Raw genomic sequence first — 16,460 nt, 5'->3', positions numbered from 1 at the left:
TTTGCACATTTGAATCTGACTGTGTATGCACAACTGCAAACCCTAAGATGCTGCTCCCCTGGTCTTTCCTGTAATACAATCATTTTCTTTGATTGGCAGGAACATAGTGGCATTTTCATTCTCAAGCCATACCAAAAAGTGCAGAGCAAACAATATGGACCTGGAATGCTCTCTCTGTCTGGGCATGGATCGTGGCTCATAACAAGAGCTAAATGTGGAACTCTGTGTATCCGAGACGTTAGCACCTTGGTAATCTTTTTTAAAAAAATTATGGGATGTATATCTTGATCTCACATAAGGAGCAAAAACCCTTAGGAAAGGAATTGGAATTCTTTCTTAAACTAAGGCATAACTTATTACCACTGAAGGTATTGACTTTAACATTAGGTGTTTTATGTGCTGAGGTTTAAGTTTCTCAGGGAGGAAACATCAACCAGGGACTAAGAACTGCAAAGAAAAAGCCGAGGGCAGGACTGCCAGCCCGGCTCCTCCACCACGTGGTTGTGTGTCTTGGAAACTCACGGAGCTTCAGATGCTCCTCTGTAACATTAGGGAAGCCTTGCTTGCTCTCACCAGTGGGGGCCCACATGGGGAGCCACCAAGGTAGGTAAGGAGGCAGAGGCAGCAGGAAAACCATGGGCAAGAGCCTTTATTATGGTTTCCATGGGAAGGAGCAGACAGATTTAGGATTGACTAGTTTGGATAATTTCAGTTGTGTGTGGGAGTATGGAAGGAGAGGGATAATCGAGCCAGTGGGAGGATGTAGGCAAAACTGTTTTGGCCACAGTGAATTGCTGTGCAAACCTAGGAATTATTGTTGCTATCTGCCTGTCCTGAAGGGCCTCTGGGCTGGTTGCTGCTGCCCCCACCTGACTCTTATATGATACTGGAACTGAGATGCACTGGTCATCGGTATAATGTAATGCAGTCAGTGATTCTTATCCAGGGTTCACCCCACACATCTGAAGCTTCTCAGAGACCACATGACACATGCCTGCTTGTCCAGATCAACTGGGCCCTGGTTGTACCCATCCAGTTATTCTTGCTCAAATGTGCAAGAAAGCGTATTTGGAACACAGTTGGGCAAAAGTATTATTATTATTATTATTATTATTATTATTACAGGAAAAACCTTAAATCCCTTAGAGATTACTTTTGAGTGAACAATTTGCAAACTCTGTTACACTGTGTCTTATTCAAATGATTTGTAATGTACAAGACAAGTGATAGTGGCAAGATATGGCAAGATGTCAAAGATTTGGGGGTTATTTTATGTAAAGTACCTACTATATGAGGTTATTATCCATGGCAGCATTGTTTGTGAAACAATCTAATGTCCATCAACAGAAGGCTGGATGAATAAATGATGGTACATAAACAATACATAAGTAAATTGTGGAATATTACACAACTGTAATACAGAATGAAACAATCTTTATGCAACAATATGGAAAGAACCCCAAGAACACTGTTAGGGAAGAAAAGCAAGGTGCATAATATAGGTATTATACTATAATTTATGTTTTAAAAAGTGTATAAACATTTATTTATTTGCATAAAAATATCTGAATTGTTGAAGGTATTGCCTTTGGGAGGTGGTTGGGGAATGCTGACATGAAAAGTTCACTGCATGCAATTTTATAGTCTTTTAAATTTTGAGCCATTTAAATGTATTACCTATTCAAAAAGTTAAAAAAAAATTTAAGGTATTAAGTTTTGAGAAAACCAGTATGACACAAATATCCCAGTTTTTATTTGTTTTTATTTTTTAATATATTGTATTGATTTTTTACAGAGAGGAAGGGAGAGGGATAGTTCGAAACATCAATGACAGAGAAACATCAATCAGCTGCCTCCTGCACACTCCCTACTGGGGATGTGCCTGCAACCAAGGTACATGCCCTTGACCGGAATCGAACCTGGGACCCCTGAGTCTGAATCGAACCTGGGACCCTTGAGTCCGAATCGAACCTGGGACCCTTGAGTCCGCAGGCCGACGCTCTATTCACTGAGCAAAACTGGTTTGGGCAGAAATCCCAGTTTTTAGCCCAGGGGCTTAAACTGTTATCCTGTGTACCAAATTAGTGATATGTTTGGGTTCTAATTAAACTGGTATGATTAACGTCCTCCATGTGGGGCATGTTATCCTTTTTTCAAAAAAAAATATTTTTATTGATTTCGGAGAGGCAGGGAGAGGGAGAGATAGAAACATCATGATGATAAGAAAGACTCATTGATCGGCTGCCTCCTGCATACCTCCGACTGGGGATCGAGCCTGCAACCGGCGCCTGTGCCCTGACTGGAAATCAAACTGGTGACTTCTTGGTTCCTGGGTTGATGCTCAACCACTAAACCACACCAGCTGGGCGAGCATGTTAACCATTTTTTTTTTCACTGTGCCCATCACCCTCTCTTATCACACTCAGCCTCTTTGCACATAAATGGAACTTGCCTGATTACTGAAGTCATATAAATTTACCCCTCTGCTTGCTCAAGGCCCCTCCCTTAACTTCATAGCTTTCAGCAAGTCATTTGCGTCTCTGTGTCTGGTTTTCCTATTATACGTTGATGATGATAACCCCTCTCCTTCCATACTACCACAAATGGGAGAATGACTCAGTATTGGTGAACGTGTTTGGACTAGGGATTTGCAGTGCTCTGTATCACCCGGAGGCTACTTCCATACCAACTGAAACGCTGTTAACAAGTAGAAAAAGATTTATCAGCAAGCAAAGTACACGTAACCCCCTTAGAAAAATCATGCGATAGAATTGTTAGTAATTTTTGCACTTTGTTCCTAAAACTATTAAGGAAACACTTGTTCGGTGTCGGAGTCATTCTCACCAGGGGCATGGAATTCAGTCAGTGAGAATTTCATTGGATGGACAAACCATTCTGGTGAATGGGAGAGATGATGGCACCCTTGTTTGCCTAAGATGGAGGTATGTACAGTAAACAGTAAGCAACCTCACATGGTATGTTTTAAAATAAAGACTTTGTTTTTATTTAGGTACAGCAAAGCCAACATAACAGGAGACAACTGCCATTGAAAAGATTGTTATACTCATAGATCCCAAGGGTAGGGGGAATGCCATGCTTTTGGGGGCCCACATGGGGTACCACCAAGGTAGGTAAGGAGGTAGAGGAAGCAGGAAAACCATGGGCAAGAGCCTTTATTATGGTTTCCATGGGAAGGAGCAGACAGATTTAGGATTGACTAGTTTGGATAATTTCAGTGGATTCTGGGGCATAGGGACTCCTAGTTGTCTGATACTTGGCCCTGAGATTATTAGGATCAGGAAACAGTGGCCCTGTGTATGGAATCCCAGTGGAGGTGATGGTTGGGGTGTGGGGTTCTGGATTTGTTGGTTTGGATTTGAAAGGTGGGCTGCTGTGTGAGTTGTTGACTATCTCCAGGAATTGGCTAGCCCTGGGAGGGTAGTCCCTTCAGGGTCAGCATAACCCAAAATGTCAAAGCATCAAAAGATAAGACGAGGAAAAACATGGTTAATATGTATGAGATTATCAGTCCTCTCTTTCATGACACCTGTTGGAAGAGTACAAGAAGTGAGGACAATTTTGAAGAATATATACTTTAAAAACTCCTGTTTATCCCTAAAAATACTTACATGGATATGTATGTAGGTGTACACACAAAGAGACTAACTTTCCAAATTATACTTTGCTTAAACAATATAATTTATTTACTAGTAGACTTTGATTAGACTAAAATTAAAATTCTAGAACTGCAATCTTGAAATCTTTGTTATTTATATAATGTATTTCCATGTGTTTCATCTTGCTTTCTGGGGATTTTTCATTTTCTTTCTGGTCATCCTTGTTACCATGGTTATTCATGGCATTTGCTGTTCTTTGTCTAGTCATTTATATCTATTTTAACGACCCATAACAGCTTCCTCTACTATTTTCCAGTAGATGGCGCTGATTCTCAAGATTTTTTAGCTCTGTGATCTAGTGGACTTCCACAGTGTCCTTAGGATAGTATAGGCACGCTGCTTGCAGGTAGGGTTTGTTTTGCCCTCACTGTAATGGTGACCCCTGACCTCTGTGGGGTTCTGCTCCAAGTACCCAATCTGAGGTTCACTCACAGAGGAAAATAGGGGTCCTACTGCAGTAGTTCTTGGTTTACAGATAATATGCTCCTCAATTGGACTCGAGGGCAATTGGAGGCGAGTTTTGGGAGCCCAGGGGGTAGGACTCTGTGGTTCCATTTGTTTGTCTGAAACACCGTCACTGGCCCCACAGTGGAGCGCTCCATGGCAGAAACCCGGGCTCTATCAAGCATCTGCTGGCTCTCGCACTCTTCACCCTGCTGGGCGGCCCTCCACGGCATTTTGTTCTTCCAGGCCAAAGGAAGCACCTGCTACCACTGGCTTCCTCCCCTCCCCAAGCTAAGCCATGGCTACTTCTGCAGGCTGTCTGCGCTTTCCTCCCTCCTCATCTCCCTATTTATTCCGTTTCCCACCTTTAGATGTTTCCATGCACAGGTATCTCAGGCCTGCCTCTATATTGAGCAGGGGATTCTTTGTTGAATTATAGTTGGTTAACTTGTAATTTCAGGGGGAGAGGCCAAGGGGATCTCTCATGCCACCATTTCTTTGATGTCCTAGAATTCTAAATAAACAAATACTACTGAAGCGTGCAGAAGATGACCAGGGGCAGAGAGCATGAAGGTGATAGCCTGGACTTTAAATGTTCCCTTGTTTGGTCTGCCAGTGGACATCACTAGTCAGTGCCTCATGTGGTCAAAGCAGTAATAAAACATGGCCTTTCACATTTGAAAATGTTAGATATTGTGGAGATTTTATATCATAATAATTTTGTTAGCCACTTAGTTCAAAGACTGATTTGAATACTGCCGCATCATGCTCATTTTATTCTTAGACTCTTAATTAATTTGTATTTTATATATGTTCTAACATATCCTTTATCGTCAGTGAACAAATAGCATCTCAGGTAACAGCAAACAATATAGTTTTCTTTAAGCCCTATTTAGGGAAGTAAAGACATTTCCACCTATCATAGTTAATTACTTTTGACTCAAAACAAAGTTGACTTTGAAATCTTAGTCCAGGACTTAATAGCTTGTAACCTCAAACAGATGACAGCCCTTCTATAACAATGTTATTCAAGGTGGGGCCTGTAGCACCTGTGAGCTTGTTATAAATGCACTAGAGGCCCGGTGCACGGATTCATGCACGGGTGGGGTCCCTCAGCCTGGCCTGTGCCCTCTCACAATCTGGGACCCCTCAGGGGATGTTGGACTGCCAGTTTTGGCCCGATCCCTGCTGCTCGGTGGCGCCGTTGCGGAGGCAGGAGAGGCTCCCGCCCCTGCAGCTGCGCTCACCAGCCATGAGCCCTGCTTCTGGCTGAGCGGCACTCCCACCATGGGAGTGCACTGACCAGCAGGCGGCAGTTCCTGCATTGAGCGTTTGCCCCCTGGTGTTCAATGTGCGTCATAGCGACTGGTCGACCAGTCAGTCCGGTCGTTCTGGTCATAACGGTCGCTTAGTCTGTTACATATAGATATTCTTGGGCCCCACCCAAACTTTCAGCATCAGAATCTTTGTGGGTGAGGTCCAGAAATTCATTTTAATAAATCATCCAGGTGATGCTGATGTTTCCAAAGTCATGAAATGTGCTGGTGGACTGAGTGGACGTCAGATTTCCCTCAGTGGGGATGGGGACTCTGAGGACTGAATGTGCTGATGTATGGGAAGCAGTGCAGCACCTCGGACGTCCCCAGGGTTCAACCAGAGGAGTGGCTCTTCTGTGTCATGACCACGGCAAGTACCGAGTACGTGTAGGGCAAGGCTACGCAGACAGCATGTGAAGAGGTCACCCAACTAAGTCCAGGGGCTTGCCATGTCCTGGAGCCTATGAATGGGCTCTAAGAAGCAGAGTCCTAACAGGGCACTTCAGAGAATTGTCCACATATTTCTTTGTGTGGAAATGGTTGTGTACCTGGAAATAACACTGCTAAATGTGACTTTTGTGATTTTATAGCTTGTGTGTTCTCTTTTTTATTAATATAGGCGGTTTGGAGGAAGCATAGCCTGTGACATTCTTCAACATTGCCAGCATCTTTTAGCTTCTCTGAGCAGCACCATCGATGATGAAAATGTTTATTTAAGTATGAAACTAAGGGAGTCCTTGGATGTGGAACCTGAACAAACAGTTGAGTTACAATATAGTGGGTTTTTTTTTCTCTCTTTCTGTCAACATAAGAAATGGCCAAACCTGTAAAGAATTTTTGTAGGCGTGTATTTGAGCCAAATTGGCAATTGCCAGGAAGCAAGATCTCAAATGCTCCACAGAGAGACAGTTTCACAGTTCCTTTTGTGCATCACAAGTTAGGGAGGGAGCTAAGGAAGATTATATGACAGCAAAAAAAGCAAGGCAGGGATTGGATTATAGGATAGTTAACAAGACAAGAAAGACTATGTCCTCTGTTGGGACGTAACAAAAACAATGGACAAGGCTTGCTTAAGGCAAAGATAAACCTTTTGCTGAAGAAGTTATATGCCTGGGGACTTTGGAAACTGCCCATCATGATCTGCCCAGTTAGGGATTTATGATCAGAGCACTCTGTGAGTTACTTTCCATAGAATCCCTTTTCAACCACACTTCCTTTCTTTTTAAATCAGCTATCAGTTTGCAGCTATAGCTTTCTTTAAGCAGAGATTTAGTAATTTTCCTTTTTATCCAGGTACACCATGATTCTCAAAAAAGCGTGAGCTAAATGTGACTGAAGAGAAAATATTCAGCCTTTCTCAAAGCAATGGCAAACATTATACCTCAGAACTTATTCAAACCATAGTATAAGATCAGACTTGCCTGGAAAAAAAAAAAAAAAAAACTCTTACTACCAATTCTGGCGCTTATTCAAAGTGGTCTAGCTTCTATACTTTTATGTCACATACAGTATTTAGGAAGTACCTGGCCAGAGAACAACATTCATTCATTCATTCATTCATTCAATCATTTAACAGATATTTATTGAGCACAATATGCTAGGCTGTGGGGAGTATAGGCATGAACAACATAAAAAAGTTTCTGCTTTCATGAAGCTTACATTCTAATTGAGGGTTGGGAGTGAGCAGAGAGGGTAAATACACACATAAATAAGAAAAGTAGATAGTAACAAAATCTATTTGGTGAACAAAAATGGCTTAGTGTGATCGTGTTTGGCTGGAATAGCCTCTAATTTAAGTTGAGACCTGAATTAAAAAGAGGGTGCCCACATGCAACATGGATGGGGCAGAAGTCCTCAGTGCAGAGGGGAAAAAGAGTTGGACATGTCTGAGGACCTAAAATAGGCCTGTGGGGTTAAAGGGAACAAGAGAGAGAAAGGTAGGAAATGAGGTCCTCGAGCTGGGAAAAGGCCTGACAACAAAGGGCTTTGTAAACCAGAGAGAGTTTAGATTTAATTTGACATTTAATAAGAACCTATTAAAGTGTTCTGAGGAGAGGATCTACAAGCTCTTATTTACATTTTTGAAATAATTACTCCCACTGTGTGGAGAATGTTTCCTGTAGGGGACAAGGGTGGAATTAGTAGATTAGTTAGGAGGCTATGCCAGAGATCCAAGTAACAAGGATGGATGTGGAGGAGTATTGTGGAGAGAAGTAGTTTTTACTTGAAAAACTATGCAGGTGGTGATATTATTTGTGAAGATGGGGACGACTGTGGGGCGGGGAGCTTCTTTGGGGAGAAAGAAGGGAATCTGAAATCAGTTACTAATGCCAATCTTGAGAAGCCACGCAGAGATACAGAGTAGGCCATTGGATAAATAAGCCTTGAGTTCTGAGAATAGGCCAGGACTGGAGATGTTGATTTGAGAGTCAAGGGCATGTGGATGGAATTTAAAGCCAAAAAAACCGGTAAGGTCATCATGGAAGAGCGAATGGTAAGAAGCAGAAGGGACCAGGACAGAGCATCTTCTAGATATCCAGGAAAAGAATTTAGGGAGGCAAAGGAGGATGAGAAGGGGCAGACAGTGAGGTTACAGGAGGGTTAGGAGAGTGGACATCCCAAACTCTTTCAAGACATTTTGCTACAAAAAGAGACTAGAAAGGGGGTGGTACCTGAAGTGGGGATGTGATGGTCAATGGAGAGTGGTTTTCCTAGGACAGGAGATACCAGCGCACATTTGGGAAAGATTCTGTAGAAGAGAGAAATGGATGATGCAGAAGGGCAATGGGATTTTTTTTTTTTTAAGTATAAAGGCCTCGAGAAGGAGGAAAAGATTAAGATCCTAAATCCAAATTGTGGAGCAGGCCTTGACTAGCAGGAGCATTTGGCCTACGGTAACACGAAGAAGCAGAGAGTGTTTTGGTGAACATGTGATCCTTTCTTCTTTCTCGGTGATGTGAGGACAGACTGGTGGAATTAAATTAATAAAACATTGCACGTTGGGTAGGCAACAATTTTGGCATTATTTTTGTTAAATGCAACAAGTGCAAAGGAATTCAAAATAAGTATATGAAGTAGGGTGGGAGGAAGAGAACTTAATGAATTTTAAATTTAAGAAATGTCTGTCTTTTTCTAAGGAATTTGAGGAAGTAAAGTCAAGCATTCACTCGTCATCACAAGAGGAATTACCCCAATTTGTTAATAAGAAGGAAGTTTCCTGGTTAGAACGAAAAAGCCAAGAAGTATGTATAAAATATGGGAGAGTTTGAAATAATGCTTTGTAGGTATGCCCAATAGATTAGTTTCCTATGATAACCTGCTGGAAAGTAGAATGAGATACTACTTGGCAGAGCATACCATCATACAAGTGTAACCTTCCTGAAAGCAAACAAACACCCCCAAACAGCCTGATATTTTAGATAATATGTGAGCTTTAAGAACTATACTTAAGCTGGTATGAAACCTAACAAAGCTGTCCAGGTAACCCAAAGCAAAGAATGAAGTGTGATACCTTATGCTGGAGGGAAGTTTAGGGGAGCTGCACAGGTGATGAAAGAAAAGAGTGAGCCAAGAACAGGAAAAGGGACAGCCTGGCTTCAGATGTGCAGGATGGTGACAAAGGTAGTAGTAGCTCATGTCTGGATTTAGCCTGCTTATCTAGTCTCACTGATTTTCCTTTGTCAACTATTCTCTAATTTTTTACTACTTAATTATTTTCTTTCCATTGGCCTTATAATTGACTGGAAACTACTATGTTGCCTCAGCCAACATAATAGAAGTTGACTTAAGCAAGGTATTGCCGTAGTGTTACTTCGGGTACACTTTTGTATTATTAGTCTTTAAAAATTTTGTTTCTAGAGAAGTGCTATCTATTATGTATCTGTCTGTGTACCTGTGTCTATATCTGTGTATATACATACATATATCATTTGCCTCTCTATAATTTTTCTTGCCTGTTTAAGTGACAAACTTATTTCATTTCAGGCCATTGAAAAAGAGGTTAAACTGTTTTCTAACAAAAGGAAAGAGATAAAAAGAGGAATCAAAGAACTTGCTAAAATTGTAAGTGTTGTGATTTCATATGCTAATACATTTGACCCTCCTTCTAAAATCACTTTTTGAAGTTTATTTTGTTCAATACAGCATGAGAAGCTATATCTATTTTCTTTTCTGCCTGTATGCAGTAAGCTCAGTTTTCTGGAATTCTTCAACAGGGTAGAAATTTTACCATACTGTACTATATATAAACAGTGGTTTTCTTCTCTATGTCTTTTCCAAATACTTTATCTTATTTTCTAATAATTATTTTAATGAAAGTTGTGTGTTTACAATTTTACAAAGTAATGAGTTACATAATTAAAAATAAGGCTTTAAAGCAGCGCCTGCCCTACTTTTTTTCACTATGACTCCTATACTCTGGAGGCTGTTTTCAATTCTTCGGGCTTTTCTGCCTGATCTCATCCCAGGTAGAGGAAAAGAGCATGAGGTGTGCATGGGGAAAATCTAGAGGTGGCCTTTATTATTTGATTGAACCACATGAAATTGCTGTTTTATATGGTTCAGTCTAATATACTACAAGTATTTTGTCTTCTCAACTTTTATAATGTGCCTTTTTAAATGCAGAATTTAAAAATTATGACCCAAGTGTATTGATCATTTTATTTATAGCTTTTGTTTTTGGTGTCTGATTTTAAGAGGGCTTCCAAAGTTTCACATATTTTCTTCTAATACCCTTCATTTCACCTGTAATTTCTTTTCATAAATGGTATAAGGTGTGGAGCTAACTTTGTATTTTTCAAGTAAATAGCCCATTTCATCAGTGCCTTTTATTGAGTAGACGATCCTTTCTCCACTGATTTGTGACTCCTCCTCTATTAATCCCTGGAGTCCCAGGTATATGAGATTGTTTCTGGACCCTCCATTCTGAAATTGAGTATTGATCTTTTCCTGAGCTAATTCCAAACTATTCTGATTGTTATAACTTTATAAAATATTTTTATATCTTGTAAGTAATTCTCCCTTTGCTCTTCTTTTACCAAAAAAAAAAAAATGTTGACCTCTTTATGCACACTTTTTTTTTTTTTTGCAACTTATTTGCTCTGTATGTAGAGGACATGTCCTTGGAGTTCCCTTCTATGCACACTTTTTCATTTGAATTTTAAAGTCAGCTTGTCAAGTTCCATGAAAAACTCTGATTTGATTTTGATCAAGAATATATTGCTCATAGTATGATTTGCGGAGGAATTTATTTGTTATGTAAAATTATATATATAATATATACATTTATAATATAAATCTTATATGTAATATGCATTATATAAATGTAATATATAAGCATATATCTATTTAATTTTTTAAAAATATTCTTTAGTGAGGTTTTATAGTCTAAAAGTGACTATAATTTTCTTATTAAGGTTATATTTTAAGTTTCTTATAGTGTTTTGCTTTTGTGAATGGAATATTTTTCTATTACAATTTCTAATTGGTTATTACTGCTATATATGAATGCTATGATTTTACATCTGATAACCTTGCTGAATTCTCTCTTCTTTAAAATAATATTTTTATTGATTTCAGAGAGGAAGGGAGAGAGAGGGAGAAATAGAAACATCAATGGTGAGAGAGAATCATTGATTGGCTGCCTCCCACACGTCCCCACGGGGACTGAGCTCGCAACCTAGGTATGTGCCCTTGATCAGAATTGAACCTGGGTCAGTTCAGTCGGCAGGCCAGCGCTCTATCTACTGAGCCAAACCAGTTAGGACTAAATTCTCTTTTTAGTTCTATTATTTTATCAGTTGATTTTCTTGGATTGTGTAGGTATACTATCAGATCTTCTGAAAATCACATGTCTCTTCCTTATCAATCTTTATACTTCATTTCTTTTTCTTGTCATATGGCAAGGGCTTCTAATATAATAGTGGTCACGACCAGAAACATGCATGTCTTCTTTCTAAACGTAACAGGAATGCTACTAGCTTTTAAGTGTGATGCTTGCTGTAGCTTCTGTCCCTTATTACCTAAGAGTTTTTATTGTGAATTTTATTATGAAATTGATCAAATGCCTTGTATTCCTCATATAGACTTTGGTCATTTTAAGTAATACACCAGATTCCATTTGCTAATATTTTATTTAGCATCTTTGTTATTTCTACTCATAAGTAATATTGGTCTAATTTTCTTATACTTCTTTTATCTCTCACTGATGTTTCTCCCTCCCTCTCCCTTCCTCTCTTTCTAATATCAATAAAAACATATTTTTAAAAGGCAAGAAAATAATAATATAATAAATCCCATTGCCAATATTATTTCATATAGACCTCTACCCACAAGCCCCTTCCCTGGTTATTTTGAAGTAAATCCCAGATATCATATCATTTCATCTTTAATTATTTAAATGTGAACCTCCAAAAGATAAAAACTCTTAAAACACATAGCTATAATAGCATTGGCACACCTAAATATCAATAATTCCTTAATATAATTTAATGAAGTAATGACTTTGTAAATTTTGTTGGTTATTAATAGATGAATGAGCTTTTAAGGATTAAACTTTAAAACTTTAAATTATCACAATAAGCACATAACCTACTTCTTTATTCAGTGGTTACATTTAAATAAACAGAACCTTTATTTTTTTATCTAAGGGTTGGAAAACTGTGTCTTTAAAATTTAATTCTTCACTTGTCACCATCCTTTCCTATTTTAAAATTTAGGTTCTGAATATGATGGAAGAAAATGAAGCAGAAGATCATATTGCAAAATTAGAGCAACGGGAATTTGGCCTGGATCTGGACGAACTGGACCGGCTTCAGAAAGAGAGTGAGAGAGAAGTGGCAGAGGTATGGAAAAATCTGACTTAAGCACTACAGTAAAGGAAGCGGAGAGAAAATAGGAAAACTTTTCTAGAATTATGCAAATAAAACAAAAACTTTCCCAGCACACAATATGAATAAAGCAAACCTAGTGTATATGGGTGGAGCGAGTCAGAGAATTATTGAATTTGGGGGTTAGGGGAAAGAAGACCATCCAGGCCAGCCAGACATCTGACGTCTGTCTCTCTTCCATGATATTCATACCAAACATCTTCCACCATGTGTTTGAACATTTTTAGACATCCCCTCAGCCACTTCATGTCAACCTTAATTAGAGTTGAAATCTTTCTCTCTACACTCACTGATTCTTCTATTCTTTGGGCACCATCAACTCGATGGCCACTCTGAAAATGGTTAGAGAAGATTAGTAATTACCATGGTATCTTCTATTGTCTCAGCTAATTATCCCAGCTCCTATGACCATAATATAATGTAGTTTGAATAGCTTCATCATCATCACACAGTTTTTGTCTGATTTCATTATTTTTAAAGCTGGCACCCACAAAAGAATTCCAATTATTATCTGTCCAGTTTAGAGAAAAGCATAAACTGAAACCTCTACATTACAAAATTCTGTACTTCTATTAATTCAGCCTTTGCATCTTTTTGTGGCAGTCACATCACATTGTTTACTCATATTTATTTTATTTTAGGTAAAATCCCTAATTGTGTTTTATATAGGATGTTCTTAAGTTACCCCTTTCTCAACATGCATGGTATATTTGATTTTTTGAGTGTACATGTGTAAACACATTTCCCCCTCTAAACAAGAGAATGAAATATAGCTGGATTCAAGGACATTTAAGTGAATTACATAGTTGGTTAAACAATTACACAGAGACTGATGTCTCTAGGAGAGAGGTTTCCAATGATATGTATCAGGACTCTGTCCTGTTAAACATGTTTATTAATGATTGGGGTGAATATGTAGAAATGAGGCAGATTTGTCAAATTGAGGGACATGGTGCTGAGAATAAGTGAAAATTTATTTGGATAACAGAATCAAGATCAAAAGGACCTCAACAGACTGACTTGAGGAGATAAAATGTACCTGAATAATCATTTATCTATCCATCAATTAATTCCACAAAGCTTATTGAATACCTATTTTGTGCCAAACACTATTATAGGTGCTGGGAATCCTATATAATAAAGAGCTAATATTCAAATGGTCGTCATGCCCTGACGCCATCACAGCTCAGACATTCAACACTAGGGAGAGAGGAATGGGGACCAGCCAGGCACAAATGAGCTCGCAAGAGAGGAATGGGGACCAGCTTAGCACAAATGAGCTCACAAGAGAGGAATGGGGACCAGACAGGCTGTGGCCCAGGAGAGGGACAAGCTGCCCACCCGTGATCCCAGGTGCCAGCAGCTGCTTCTGTGCCTGCAGCCTGGGAGAGGAACAAGCCGCATGCCCCACGGTCCTGGGTGCCAGCTGCTGGGGCTGCAGCCTGGGGGAGGGACAAGCTGCCAGCCCCGCGGTCCTGGGCGCCAGCGGCTTCACCTGTGCCTGCGGCCTGGGAGAGAGACAAGCTACCTGCCCTGTGGTCCTGAGTGCCTGCGGCTGCAGCCCAGGCAAAGCTGCGCACCAATGGTCCCCTGCGGCTGTGGCCAGCCTGGGCGAAGCCAGTCCGGGTTCTGGGTGCCTGCGGCCAGCCAGAGGAAGGAATCCTGGGTCCTGGGTGCAGGGTGAGGCAGAGGCAGTTAGAGGTGATCAGGCCAGCAGGGGAGCAGTTAGGGGCGATCAGGCTGGTAGAAGAGCAGTTAGGGGCAATCAGGCAGGCAGGCAGGCAGAGGGGTTAGGGGTGATCAGGCAGACAGGCAGGCGAGTGGTTAGGAGCCAGTGGTCCCAGATTGCGAGAAGCAGTCGAACATCCCCTGAGGCGTCCCAGATTGGAGAGGTGCAAGCCAGACTAAGGGACCCCTCCCCCATGCATGAATTTTGTGCACCAGGCCTCTAGTCTTATATAATAAAAGCCTAATATGCAAATCAACCAAACGGCAGAACAACCGGTTGCTATGACGCACACTCACCACCAGGGGCAGACGCTCAATGCCGGAGCTGTTCCCTGGTGGTCAGTGAGCTCCCACAGAGGGAGCGCTGCTTAGCCAGAAGCCAGAGTGCAGCAACAGTGGCAGGAGCCTTTCCCACCTCTGTGGCAGCATTAAAGAGCATTGAGCTGAGTGGTAAGGAGCAGCGAGCAGGTGTGTGGTAAGGAACAAGGGGTCTTGGATTACGAGAGGGTGCAGGCCAGGCTGAGGGATCCCCCCGAGTGCAAGAATTTTGTATGCTGGGCCTCTAGTCTATTTATATAAAAGCCTAAGCAATCCGCCAACTGGCCGGTAGCTATGATGCACACTGACCACGAGGGGGAAGACACTTAACACAGGAGCTGCTGAGCTGCAGTGACTTGGAAGCTGTGATTCTCGGGTGACACACCCAGAACCAGAGAGGAGGGAGCCCGATTCCAGGGTGCGTCACCCGAGAACCGCCCTCTCGCTATCCAGGACCCCTCAGGGGATGTCGGAGAGCCAGTTTTGGCCCAATCCCCGCAGGCCAGGCCAATGGACCCCACCAGGCCTCTAGAACAGTAAATAAAACAGATAGGTCCCACCTACATAGGGCTAATCTAGTGGAGAAGACAGACAATAATAAACCAACCTCTCTATATTGTGTGATTAAAACAAACTGGATGCTGTGATGTATGTGGGAGATCCACTTCTATAGTCAAAGAATATCACTTTAAAGGGGTGACATTTCAGTTGGGAACTAAAACAAGAGAGGGAGCTGGCTATGCAAAGTTCTGGGAAGAGAATATCGGGCAATGGTAGCAGCAAGAACAAAGGCCCTGAGGCAGAAGTGGTTTAGAGTATTCCAGGAGGAGAAAGGCAGGCAGGCTGTAGCACAGTGGGCGAGAGAGCCTCATTGGATGTGGGAGAAGTAGGCAGAGGCCAGCTCTCAAATCCTTGTATATTATGGTAAAGAATTTCACTTTTTTAATTAAAAGTGCAATAGGAAGCTGTTGAAAATGATCCCGTTTTTATCATAACAAAATAAGCACCAATTTAGGGGCTTTTTGAATATTATTTGGTTTTGCAACAATCCAAAAAGATAGGTTTTTGTTTTCCCCACTTGCAGAAACTTCAGGGCTAGAGTCACTTGGCTAAGATCCCACAACTAGGATCTGAGTAAGGAAGTGCCAGTCTGCCCACCAGGCTTCAGGCTCTTCCTCCTTGGCCCTGCCTTCACTCAGGCCTGGAATGTCCCTTCCTATTCTGGTACCGGGTTCTCCCAGCCCATTCAGCTGGACTGCTCTGCAGTGAGTGTGGGTTAGGGGCCTGTTCCCATTCTCACTCTAACGTTGCTTCTGTCTCCAAACTCACGCTGACTACCCGGCGCATCTGGGGGCAGAGCAGCACTGTGTTGGGGAAAGAAGATCAAACTCCACCACTACTAAGTATGCAGCCATGACAGTTAGTGAATTTACAAATGAGATTTTATTTTTAAGAGGCCACATTTTCATTTTTATCTTTCCCTTCATCTATGTTCTTCAAGATGAGAAAAGATGTGGAGATGCATAACCTAGCCAAGAGATATTTGGCTGAAATTATTAAAGAGGAATGCTGGAATTCAATGGCTGTGAAAGGTCGGGCTCTGAAGGTAACAGATATAACTGCAAATATAAGGTACACACCTTAACTTAGCCAGTGAGAAATTTCGTTGAAAGTCTCATGGCAGAAAAAATTTTTAAAAAGAACTTTAAGAAAATCTATACATTAAAAAAGCATTCAAAGCATACCTTGCCCCTTTCTGTACTGAATTTTACCTAGATGTGTCACTTTTTCTTATCTCATTCTTCCCTCTCTGCCTAGTCTCTGTGTACTTCCAAGCTAGCATCTCTTAAGATTTGTCCTAGCATCTCTTTTCTCTATGACACTACCTGCATCCAAGTCTTCATATCTGTCTGCTTCAAAATGTCACTCACCATCCACACAGATTGAAAATTAAAAATACTATTTTTCACCTTTCTACCTGTGGCTGCCTTCACATTTCTCATGCTTTTTCATTGAGATTCCCATTACCCTCTTTGTGTAGGGTGACCCAAAATCCCAGTTTATACCTGTGATCCTAGAGCAGCCGTGGG

At 41.0% G+C, this 16,460-nt stretch overlaps 1 protein-coding gene across 1 annotated transcript in view; it reads left to right on the top strand.

The window, feature by feature from the left end:
- The window catches only part of CFAP43 (cilia and flagella associated protein 43), an 84,290-nt gene that overhangs the window by 38,647 nt on the left and 29,183 nt on the right, over nt 1-16,460 (top strand). The window contains exons 15-21 of the mRNA XM_059661328.1: nt 100-249; nt 2,812-2,942; nt 6,057-6,198; nt 8,575-8,679; nt 9,422-9,499; nt 12,154-12,279; nt 15,872-15,976. Of these exons, the coding sequence (XP_059517311.1) occupies nt 100-249; nt 2,812-2,942; nt 6,057-6,198; nt 8,575-8,679; nt 9,422-9,499; nt 12,154-12,279; nt 15,872-15,976 (837 nt within the window). The remainder of the gene's footprint in view (nt 1-99; nt 250-2,811; nt 2,943-6,056; nt 6,199-8,574; nt 8,680-9,421; nt 9,500-12,153; nt 12,280-15,871; nt 15,977-16,460) is intronic.

Source organism: Myotis daubentonii, chromosome 13, assembly GCF_963259705.1.
Source record: "Myotis daubentonii chromosome 13, mMyoDau2.1, whole genome shotgun sequence".
Lineage (NCBI taxonomy): Eukaryota > Metazoa > Chordata > Mammalia > Chiroptera > Vespertilionidae > Myotis > Myotis daubentonii.
Note: the sequence above shows the minus strand (reverse complement) of the source record. Positions and strands in the feature narration are given on the sequence as shown.